We start from the raw sequence: 12,812 nt of genomic DNA on the forward strand, positions 1-12,812 counted from the left end.
ACCATATTACCACACAATAATGGGAATTTTTGTAATAGAAACAGGGCTTTTTCATGAACAACTTTGCCATGATGTGGCAGATTCCTTTAGTATTCACCTGGTTACTTCATTGACAACAGTGCCATGATATGTCTTAAATCTATTCTTGTAATAGAAAAATAACTTCTTAATCACATTGCCAGAATATGGCCGTCATAGAAAACTGACTCCTCCCTTAACTATATTGGCATGGTATAGCTGAAATACAGAAATTCCTGTAATAGAGATCTGGCTCCTCCAATAACAGCATTGCCACATTATGGCTGAAAGAGACCTGACTCCTTCATTAATGTCATTGCCACAATAAGTGAATTCTTGTAACAGAAACAAGAAACATGGCTTTTCCATCAATCATTTTGCCATGTTTTGGCTGATTCCTATGATAGTGACCTGGTTACTTCACTGACAACAGTGCCTCAATTTTTTTTTTTTTGTAATTTTTATTCACAACAGGACGAAAATGGTCTGTGACGAAGGCCAGCAGACATGCGGAACGTGTTCTTCTGTGTTTGACTGAAAACAGCTTAGCCCTGAACAAATCAAGTTTTTCAGGCACGTCTGGTCCACATTGTTTGCAGCACCTCTCTTTTAAAGACTTTGATATCTTTTCTGATTATGACAAGAAAACAAAAAAGCTGCAGATAACCTCCCGAAAAAAAGGACATTGTCTGAATGAAGGTGAGGCTTGTAATTGTGATGTGTGTTATTTATGCAGGTGATAGTACATGTACATGCTTAAACTGAAAAATAGAAATGAAAATTTATCTAAGGACTTATCTCTCTAACCGAGTAGAAAAGAATGCCACATTATTGACTGTGATTGTCAGGCAATTGTCCATTAAAGGTCAGGTATTTAAATCAGCTCTAGCTTCTATGGCCCACAGTGTCGGTATTACCGTTTGCATGGTGTTACATTTGTTGAAGGCAACTTATCCTCACCAGTATTGAGTGTAAGGCTCTACATCACATGTTGCCAAAGGTATGTGGTTTTCACACTGACCCAGGAGCCTCTCACCTTTGCTCTCGCTGTGAGTTCAAGGCCAGTTCATGCTGACCTCCTCACTGGCCATACGTGGGAAGGTCTGCCATCATGCTGATGACTTAATTATGTGAATAACATGTAAAACAGGCAGAAGGTATCAGCAGATCAAGATCACAGGAAATTGTGGTTCAAATAAGATTCTCTTTCTGAGATCTGTTTGAGTGTAAGGTTTTGGAAGTTGTAACATCACACTCTTTAGGCAGGGGAGATAACTCAAACTGATATAAACTTTAGTTTGCCTGGTTCTCTCCCATTTTTTATTCTGTTTCATAGCCTTCAGTTAAGCACCTCAATTAGTCAGAGACAGTTGATACATTTTAGACGAAAATGTTGAGGGATTATGGTCATTTTTACTTTGATAAGTCACACAGCTGTAATTAAATCTTCACACCAGACACCAAAATTTATTTTTGATTGAAATGCCAAGAACGTAAAATTATTAGCAGAAATTGTTGGGAACCACAAACAAAAGTACATGAAACCAAAAAAGTTGTTCCCAACAATTCTGAAGTCCTCATGCCTGAATAAGATGGCCGGACATCACGTAATAGTAATTGAATTTAAATACATGTATTTCAATAATTACCTTACACATAAGGTAACTGTTGTCAACCACTCAACCACACTGTTCAGTACGACTGGTGTTTGCTGTACTGGGAGTGTCCGGTGTAGATAAAACTTTGCCACTATGAAATGTAAATGTACTTGAATTTCATGATTGATTTTGAAACATGTTTTGACCAAACCTATTTGTATAACCCTTGGGTTGTGCAAAAATAATTTGCCTAGCTGATCTAGGTTCTGCAAGGTGAAAATTACATAACCCTTTTGGTGGTTAAGCAGATTTTTCTTTAATTTTGAGGGTTTTTTTTTTGATATGCTGATGTAGCAGTAGCTTACTGAGTAATTAAAGTGACTGTTTGTACTTTAATAGCCTCACTGAGCAGTGTGAAGCAGAGCTGAAGAATGGTCTGGAAGTGAGAAAGTTAGCTGCTGATAAGCTTATGTTTGTATTACATGCATGTCTCAAGAGACACTATGAATTTTAAATCTGTTTAAGTCAGAACTCCTTCACTTTAGTACCTCAAGGAGTCTTATTAGGGTAGCTTATATTGCAGACTTTATTACTGTTTTGATATGATAAATCGTACAGAAACAAGTGTGATTTGCGCTTATCAATTTCTTGAACATGCTATAACATTGTAATTCGTCATGTTGCCTGAGTTTGTCCCAAATCAGTTCACCTGAATGTACATCACTCGACACTTTGTATATATTCATTATGGTGGCTGCGGTAAATGACCTAAAGTTTCGTTGACTAAGTTACTTATTTTGCCAGATTCTGAGAGTTCTCTTGACTTTAAATATGTCTTTCTAGATTGGTTAGGAAGATATGATGATATCATGATATCAGCACTGAAAAAAATATTTTAGGGTCTGGAAATGTCCTTTTTAGCTCGCTTGTACAGAGTACAGACATTGCTAATGTAATATCCCAAGCATTCCATTTTTGATTTGCTGTGTGCATATAAAATACCGTAAATTACAAAATTCATGACTTGGTGTATTGTGCATTAGAATCAAAGTTAAACAAGATGTTAAGGGTGGTATTCTAAAAAGTACTGCAGCGTAGTGACCCAGGAATCTCTAACCAATGTGGTCACCATGAGTTCCTCTCTGGCTGTACGTGGGAAGATCTGCTAGCAACCTTGAGAATGTCATGAGGTTTCCCCAGGCTCTACCTGGTTTCCACGAATGATACCGCTGGAAGCTGTTGTGTGAGTGAAATATTCTTGAGTAAGGCATAAAACACCAATCAAATAAATAAAAATAGGTTAGATAGAGTACATGTTAGATTTACTCTACATGTGCTTCTATGTGAAAGTAGCTTAATCATGAAGTTGAGTTCAAGGGCTGTGTAAGATAAGTACAGTTAAGGTGATTTAATCAGGCAGTGTTAGCCACATCACTCCGGTATGTCTGTATCACTCCTTGTGAGGCCTTAATGACAATAAGCGATCCATGACACTCACGTTGCCGTTTGCACTTGCAGTCTTATGTTTGATAATGACCACTTACCTTCCTCCACTATGGTGTACGTATGTATGCCACATGTAGGAAAGTTCCTCAATAACCTGCCAAAGGTCGGTGGTTTACCCTTCAGTTTCCTCAACTTGTGAAACAGACTGCCAGTGAAAAATAAAACTTGAGTAGCCCATTAAACAAATGTCAGTCATCAGTCTAGGGATTGTGCAAGATGTAAAATGTGTAGGCATATTTAGCTAGGACAGTGTTAGCTGTTCATCACGTTGATCATTATATGAATTGTCTTGTCATTATACAGCTGTTGAAGTCTAACAAGTTTTCATTCTTGACATTGCAGATGTCCATTATGAGGTGACAACTAGCCTGGGGCAGGAGATCATTACAGCATTGCGAGGACCTAACCACACACTTACCCGGCCTCCCCTAGTGCCCAGCTTGTCCCTCCTCATGCCGGATGAGTCAGGTCCTCCCCCTTGTTCATTTGTGCCTCTGTTTGTGCACACACCCACGCCTGGATCCACCCCCATCATGGGCAAATCCTCACCTTTTCCACCTGGTAACTTGCAGGAACCTTTATCATTGCTAAACATGCCCCCTCCACCAAAACCACCAAAACCACATGTAAAGCCTAGGCACAGAAAATTTTGTCCTCCGGAAAATCCACTATGCAATATGAAATCTTTTCGCAGAAGCTATTCCATGGGGGAGAAAGATTTGCTATCTAGGAAAAAAAGCCGAAAGGCCTTAATTCGCAATAAGGTCTCTATTTCGGGCGGGTATGATTCTGATTCAGAAAGCATTGAAAATCTTCCTGCGGCAGTGAGTGAGACTATCCGGAATGCGGATAGAGAGACATTGTACATGCACAAACAGTGGTACAAGAGCTTCAAGTCTCAGATGAGGACTTCAGTGTATGCTGAGCCTGCGCAGTCTGAGAGGGACTCCACTGAACCAAAGCTAAGCATCCCTGCCAAGGCCACAGACAAACGGTATGTGACATACAAATAACCACATCAAATTATATGTTCACAATTTCCTTTTGTTGAATGTCTACATGTAGCCACCTGTTTCAGCGTAGGTTGAATTATACCATGATAGGCTTTCCTGTCTGTTTGTTGCATGGATTGCGCACCCTGTGACAGTGTTCACTTTGGACTGCTTAGCCCTTGATTACAATGTATGTGAATCCTGCTCTTGCTGCTTCAGTTGTGACTTAATTTGTGAGGTAACTAGTGAGGGGTAGTTTCCTTAGAGCTCTCCAGCCATAAACCTGACAGCCGCCATGTAAGGGAAAAATTCCAGAGTATGGAGTTACATGTTAGTCAGATAAATCAAACTAAGGTTATAGTTTACAATACTGAATGGCTATCATAGAAATGAAAGGAGTGGGGCATAATACACCAGCAAAATAAATAAATTAAAATATTTTGTCCCTTCTTGCATATTTATTGGTAGATATTTCTTAGATATTTAGATGCTTGAGAATGTATTTCATTGTTCACTCACACATGTATGATGGAGGTCAATTCTGTCATTAGAGAAAATCAATGTGCTTTGTGTAAACCATCTCATCTTTGGCAAGTTAGTGTTGAGCATGCCCACATGTGAGGTACATGTACCGTATAGTGTGCGTGATATGCACACACTATAATGGTGAAACACGTGTGGTCTTCAACAAGTGTTTACCTGCATAAATATCTAGATGAGTGGCAACAACCACTTATTGTCAGTCAGGCCAAATGAACTGTGATGGATGGGAAATCTACAAACTCTGTGCCAAAGACTAGGTTTGAACCTGTACTACTGTATGTGTGTGTTAATGAATGAAGGCCAAATGCCTTCATTTTATGTGATTTTATGTTGAGGCAATGACATCGAGAACAATTAATGCTGGCAAAAAATTAAGATATAGTATTAAACCTTAAGTATATCACTTTCATTTAAGGTATAGATTGTATAAATGTGTTCTTTTCTTTTAAGTAATTCCTAGATGTCCGACAGTTGCTAAGGATTCACCTGGTTGTATTAAATATGGTATGTTTGTTTTTGCTGTAGAGAAAGTTATTGCAGAAGTATCTTTGTAAGCTCAGACGAAGATGATTACTGGATTGGAGAGGTAAGTACAAGTTACTTTACCATGTTCCTCACACACTGGCTCCTGGCAAGTGCCTGCCTTGTATATATGAATTCCATCCATACATCCATATAGACCATACATTCATGTCAGTGGTACTCATATGTCTGTACAGTGTACCATCCACATATCAGTGCTATCTGTACATGAATGTCTGTACCATCCACATATCAATACCATCTGAATGTCTGTACCATCCATATATTAATGCCATCTGTACATGTATGTCTGTACCATCTACACATCAATGCCATCTGTATGTCTGTAACATCAGTATGTTAATTCCATCTGCACATGTATGTCTGTACAATATTCCATCCACATACCAATGCCATCTGTACATGTATGCCTGTACCATCCACATATCAATGCCATCTGTATGTCTGTACCACCCCATATCAATGCCAACTGTATGTCTGTACCATCAGTATATTAATGCCAGCTGTACATGTATGTCTGTACAAAGTACCATCCACATATCAGTGCCATCTGTGTGCCTGTACCATCCATATCAATGCCATCTGTAGGTCTGTACCATCCACATATCAATGCCATCTGAATGCCTGTACCATCTACATATCAATGCAGTCTGTGTGTCTGTACCATCCACGTATCAATGTCATCTGTATGGCTTTACCATTCACATATCAATGCCATATGTATGTCTGTAGTATCCACATATAAGTGCCATTTGTATGTCAGTACGATCCACATATCAATGCCATGTGTATGTCTGTACCATCCATGTCAATCCCATCTGTATGCCTGTCCAATCCACATATCAGTGCCATCTGTATGTCTGTACCATCCACATATCAGTGCCATCTGTATGTCTGTACCATCCACATATTAATACCATGTGAAAGTCTGCACCACCCACGTATCAATACCATTTGTATGTCTGTACCATCCACATATCAATGTCGTCTGTATGCCTGTACTATTCACATATCAATGCCATATGTATGTCTGTACCATCCACATATCAGTGCCATCTGTGTGTCTGTACCATCCACATATCAATGCCATCCGTATGCCTGTACCATACATATGGGGTTGGATTTAATTGGAAAGTCCGGGCCTCCTTGGCTAGCGCAGCATAATGACACAGTAGCCTCTCACCAGTGTGGTCGCTCTGACTTCAAGCCCAGCTCATGCTGGCTTCCTCTCCGTCCGCCGTCGCATAAGTGAAATGTTCTTGAGTACGGCATAAAACAGCAATCAAATAAAATAAATAAATAAGCTGAAAGTCAAACTAGACACTAGGACCAGAACTCTGTGAGTTGTTCTCGTCAGCCCACAAGTTTACTGGTCCAGACACTAAAATATTTGAGTTGTTCTGATTTTACATGAGATAAAACAGAATCAGCTTGGAACAGCTAATTACGAATGAAGATCGTTTGTCATTTTCAGAGGACGTGAAGTCCTAACTCTGGTCGTAGTATGGATTTCAGCTTAGTAGTGAAGCAATGACCTCTCACGAGTCCTTGGTGTTTAAAAGGTTCACTGCTGATACTGGCAGTCATATTGAAGGTTTCTTTCAAATTTTTGATCATCTGATGAGTTTTACACCCTCATTTCTATAAAAAAATAAAGGATTTTCTGAGAATTTTTTATTTTCTGTACCAGCATCTACCAAAAACAGAAAATCCACTGGCCTCGGACGAGTGCTAATTTCGAGCCCTATCCATGTGTCAGTACAATCCTTACATGTATATGTACAGTACAACATCTGTATACTTAAGCCGTTCACTTCATCCATGACATCCAATAATCCATTCCATTCATATATCCATGTTATCCACTCACTCATGCCATTCATACATTGTACTGTACAACCGGGTCCTATCCTAGAGCCATCCTGGTAAAATCTTTTTGCGGAAAATCGAGCTGCCGTCCACAGACCCTGACCCACTCCCAGTCGCCATCCTGATGCCATCTTATGCCGAAAACCAGCCAACCATGTTGCGTATGCAGGGATTCATAGACATTTTACAAACCGAAACTCGAAAATTTCTTTTTTTAAACAAATGTACCAGCTAATTTGGAGTGCGTATGGAGTTAAATCATATATTACAGCCAGAGCTAAATTTGATGTTGTATTGTGGAGAGGATCTGACCATGGATGACTTACCATGAGGTGATTGTGCATCTATGCCAACCATTCATTTCTTACAATAGGGCCTTACTCATTCAGCAAGTTAGCATCCAGGAACACCCATGGCTGATAAGCTGGACCTCTATCGCTTAGCGACCTTTGTCACACCAATGGTAACCATGGCAGTCCACAGGTATTTCAGGAAGCATTATGCTCACCTCTGCTTCAAGTGAGAACAAATATTTATTATCTGATATAAATTGCTGTTATGATAGTGAACAACACATTGAGGGATTTAAAAATGTAATCGATGCCTTTCTCTTCACACAAAAGATTTCAGTCCGCCACTGTCTTCATTTTGCATTTTAGACAGTATTGACTTACTAAGTACATTTTGTCTTTTTAATTACAGGTTAGCTTTACTCTACAGAACAGGCTAGAGAAGAAACATCCTGATCCTGACACCATGAAGCTGGGATGGAGGCAAATTGTGCGGCTGAACTTTCACCTTTACCCTCCCTTAGGGGGTGGGATATCAGGTGGCTGGCAGGACCTGGCTGATTACATAGGTTAGTCAGCAGGTGTGGTAGTGGTTTACATGTCACGATTCTCTGGTCAAAAGACTGGATACATTATTGTTATTATCTACAATTTTGAAGACACTGTGTTCACAAAACTTAAGTTGACCAAGGGGAAAACATTCTTGAGTACACCATTATAAAGCAATCAGATACACATAAATAAAACACTAAATGAAATCTTTTAAAATACTTAGCAAGTGATAAGCACAACCAGTTTAGTTATCAGTTAGTCTTTGAAGCATAAAAACTTGTTTTTGTTGTCTGATTTCATAACTTCCCATGCTGTTTGAGATTTTATCACACTGTAAATTATAAATACATAAAATACTGTAATTTCTGTAAAAAAATTCTTCCTTAATAGTGCATTTTTAGAGGCAAGTAGAGGTCTTAAAATATTACTTTTGGTGCTGAAACTTGCATTTTGCTGATAGGATATCATCTTATCTTCCAAACAAACCTCAAAACCTTCCTGTAAAGATGAGCAGAACTCTCAGAACTGGACCAGATGAGTAATTTAGTCATGTATGAAGTAGAGTAAGGTAAAACACAGGAAAAGTCTACAGTAGTGAAAATGGAAATAAGCCAGTATGATCTGTGGTTTTGTAGGGTTAACAGGCCAGGAGATAGCAATGGTGGATCACTTCTGTCTGGTACATCAGCAGACACCTGTCAGTGTGCTCCTGGATCACTGGCAGTTCGTGTATAACAAACAAACCAGACAGCAGGTCAGGAATCCAGCATTTGTTCCCGAGTTCACTTGCCCACCCTGTACCAAACAGCAGCTGGCCCAGTTTCTACAGGACATTGGAAGGCTGGATATTCTGGAAATCTGCAATCTGCCATAGTTAAAGAAAGAGGTTCTATGACCCTCAGAATCTGGCAGAATTTCACCCACCAGGGTTTGAAATTAAGGATGCATGGATGTACATATATGTACACAAATATTAGCCTGTGCACTTAAGAGTTTGTGGACCCACAAAATTTTCTTGAATTCAAATTCTGCCTACCTTTCATGTGCAGCTGCGTGACGTCAGTAACGCTTGTTTGAGTGCCGGGTAATTGAGGGCCCTGGCTGGCTGAGTGCGCTAATATGTCCCGAGAAACAGGACTGGCTTTAATTCAGGAGATTTGTACCCTGTTTTCCTCCACCTGTAAACCAGCTGTTGCCGTAATAGAAAAGAAATATTCTTGACTACATGATAAAACCACCAGTCATATTAATAACTATACATTTATATAAGCTAAATGATATGGTTATTTGTGACATATTTGAGCAGATTTGTGTACCGCAAGGGTAAATGTAAGTGCTACGATTCTCCAAGTCATTCTGCTACAGTGTCAGGCTTCTTTAGCTGTTAGCCTGCAGTGCTTTAGGTACATTTACATATCCAACCTTTCTGATGATTATGGCCAGGTGCAGAGTTTACCTCAACATTTTTCACTTTCACACTGTCTGAATAACAAACCTATGTGCTAGAGACCATGAATATTGAATGGCAAGTGGATCATCTACTGCTGAAATGTCTCAGGTATAACTTAACATTTTTTGAACTCTTTATTTGCTTTTAAAAATCACTTTGGAGCCAACTATCTCATTAAACTAGCTTAACATCGTCCCTCACTGATGGGCCTGTGGATGACTGTAGGAAAGTGACAGGATGCAGCCGTCATCCATGCAGGATGGAAGGATGCACAGAAGTCTTGTTACAACCAGCATTGTAAAAACATTCATTGGAATAAGCTTGGTTTACAATTTGATGAGGATCAGGTCACCTTGTAGCTCATACTAATGCATAATAGAAGGTTAAGGTTTTCCTCATCTACATTGATATCTTTTCAGGCCCAGAAATAAACAGTTTTATAGATTTATTTGTTTATTTATTTGATCGGTGTTTTATGCTATACTCAAGAATATTTCACTTATACGATGGCGGCCAGCATTATGGTGAGAGAAAACCAGGCACAGCCCAGTGGAAACCCATGACCATCCACAGGTTGCTAGCAGACCTTCCCACGTACGGCCAGAGAGGAAGCCAGCATGAGCTGAATTTGAACTCACAGTGACCGCATTGGTGAGAGGCTCCCGGGTCATTACGCTGCGCTAGCACGCTAACCAACTGAGCCACAGAGGCCCCCAGTTTTATAGATATAACAATATTTCTGATGTTAGATGAGATGTGCACAACATTAGTCACTGTACTTTGTGAGCACAACAGAAAATGATTTTAGAAATAGTTAAATTACCAGCATAATAATATCAGTTATCTGTAAAAGAAATCCTGATATTTCACTGCTCTAATTATATATATATATATATATATATATATATTATTTTTGAATGCTTAACAGAAGGGCTTTTGAGACTTCATGCCGGCAAGTATTTGAAAGCAACAGCAAGTCTGTAGGTTGAATTGAGTTACATGTGCATACAATCTAATCAAAGTATGATGAGCATTGCAGACAATTTGTACACCTGTGGATCCACGTGTAAATTGGCATTGAGCATTTTACATATAATTTCCTTGGAGAATTTCTGAGAATGGAAGACTAACAAGTGAACAGCAAGAGCATTCAAGATCCAGATACTGTAACTCCATTCAATGAAGCATTAAAGCATTGTTTTCTGAATATGATTGTATATAATAGTATTTATCTCATTCAAATTTACCAGTGATAGTTACTGTTAGTGAAATCCTTTTCTCCAAGGGAAACTAGAAGCAAATGGGTATATACAAGTAAGTATACTGTTTGAGGAAAGCTAAATTTCATTTTTTTAGGACCCCTTCATAATACCCACCTGTGCGAGTGTCCTTGCTGGTCGAGTGAATTGAGTGGCTACCATATACGTGTACATTCTCTTTAGGTCAAACAATTTTAATTTTTTTTTAATTAACCACTTTTTGACTGATTTTATCCTGGAATATAAGTTTTGTCTATGGCTAGTTTTTTTAGTTTTAGATTTTTTGTTTTTCACACGTGTGAATGAAAATTTGGTATCTTTGTGTTACATAATCCTACCATTTCCATTCGATCTGTACATGTAGCAGTTAGATGCACTGTTGTATTAACATTCCAGCCTTTTCGTAGATTGTGAATTTTGTCCGGTGCAACTGTTGTGTGCCATAGATTTAATTACCTCTTCTTTTACTGAAAGACTTTGCAATGGTGTAAACTTAAACTAAACAAAAGGCACTCCTTTTGAGTATGCTGGAGACAGTTGTTCAAAAGGGTATTAAAAGTGTAGTCTTAAATCTTGGCCTAGTAATACAAATTTAATGTGATTTTAGTCCAAGCTTAGCTGCTAATACACTTTTGAACAACTGGGCTATGTAGTTTAAAGGTTACGAATTCAAATAGTGAAGGTTGCCCGTCTCATACAAGTTGGTCCATGTGGCTAACTCATTTGTGATATATCTGTACTTAGGTAACTTTGTGATGGTAAAGTATCATACACGGTAGTTCACAATCACAAATACTGCAGAAAATGTTTTACAGGCTGGAACTGGATTGTTTTGGCAGGAAATGTCCTTCACCAATTTTACACCACTGAAAGGTCGCACGTTGTACACCCATTTTTCTTTTGGTTCTCCACTGCTGTCTATATACATGTAATTACTATTTTCTTTATGTGAAGAACGTTGACTGAGGTTGGAGAGCAAGCCATGTTCCAGTGGTTAGAGACACTTTTATCACTAGGGCACACAATGTCCGGCTTCATTCCGTGAATTTTATTATAGCTTGTCAGGCAGAGAATTTTAATATAGCTCTTCAGGCAGAGAATTTTAATATAGCTCCCCCAGCTCTCACTGCTTTGGGGGCCTTGGTGGATCTGAATATGGTGTAGGCCTACATATCTATATGATTGAAAAGTTTGGCATTAAACAAGAAAGAAAGAATTCCCTTAGGCTGGTGTGGGTAACCCATGCAATGGTTACATTAGTGGTGCTATGTTGTGTGTGTAGGTGCATGTTTGGGGATTCATGTAGTGTCATTCATGTATAGATGCGAAAACTAGATTGCACGTGTTCTCTTATTTTGTGTACAGATATTAAGTTGACTGGGTACTTAAATGGTAATACAGAGTTAAGGAATCTTATTTTTATTTTCATTGGCCAGAGAGAAAGCCAGCATGAGCTGGGCTTGAACTCACAGCGACTACACTGGTGAAAAACACCTGAGTAAGTAATGGTCACACAATATTCTGATGTGCAACAACAGCCCGTAACTAGGTAAAAGCAATGCACCGCTGACAAAATAATAACTTATGATCTTGTGTGCATTTTTTCTACATGTACTACAATTATCTCCCCTTGTTTGCACTGCCACCTGTATTAAATTACCTACCAGGCAGTTTGGTCAGCTATTTTTTTTTAGGTGTGATAAAATATACAGTGCATGCATTAGTGGGATATGTCAGGTATTTTCAGCTGTCTAAAAGTGATCACAGTTGTTGAACATCACTTGTCTCAAGCTGAAAATTCCAAATATACATAGCCATGCTCTGATTAGGCCTACTTACTACCCTTTTCTCAAGATGCATTTTTATGATAACCTTAATATATCATTACTTGTACACATATATGTTGTATTTTGGACATGTTTTTTTTTTAATGTATATATATACACATATATTTTGTGCGAACTTACAAGCTATTGAGTAAAATTTTATTTGAGACAGAATTTTACAGTAATATTAGTTCATATATTAGGAATTAACATAATGCTATTTTATTCTTTTTCTATATATATATATTTATGTATACACACACACACACATTGGTATACAAGCCAATATATGTAAAACATAGGTAGATAATCAGTAAAACTGTGCCTCTTGTGATAGCCTCAAGTCTATCTCTTTTGTCATATTGC

The 12,812-nt window shown here is 38.5% G+C and overlaps 1 protein-coding gene across 3 annotated transcripts in view; it reads left to right on the forward strand.

Annotated features, from left to right (window-relative positions):
* The window catches only part of LOC135470574 (uncharacterized), a 24,992-nt gene extending 14,743 nt beyond the window's left edge, over positions 1-10,249 (forward strand). For all 3 annotated transcript variants that reach the window (XM_064749598.1, XM_064749615.1, XM_064749607.1), the window contains 5 exons: positions 493-717; positions 3,465-4,116; positions 5,183-5,243; positions 7,772-7,928; positions 8,547-10,249. In XM_064749598.1, coding sequence (XP_064605668.1) covers positions 493-717; positions 3,465-4,116; positions 5,183-5,243; positions 7,772-7,928; positions 8,547-8,785 — 1,334 coding nt within the window. In that variant the 3' untranslated portion in view covers positions 8,786-10,249. The remainder of the gene's footprint in view (positions 1-492; positions 718-3,464; positions 4,117-5,182; positions 5,244-7,771; positions 7,929-8,546) is intronic.
* Positions 10,250-12,812: the final 2,563 nt, after the last annotated feature.

The sequence above is a fragment of the Liolophura sinensis genome, chromosome 1, assembly GCF_032854445.1.
Source record: "Liolophura sinensis isolate JHLJ2023 chromosome 1, CUHK_Ljap_v2, whole genome shotgun sequence".
NCBI classification, from domain to species: Eukaryota; Metazoa; Mollusca; class Polyplacophora; order Chitonida; family Chitonidae; genus Liolophura; species Liolophura sinensis.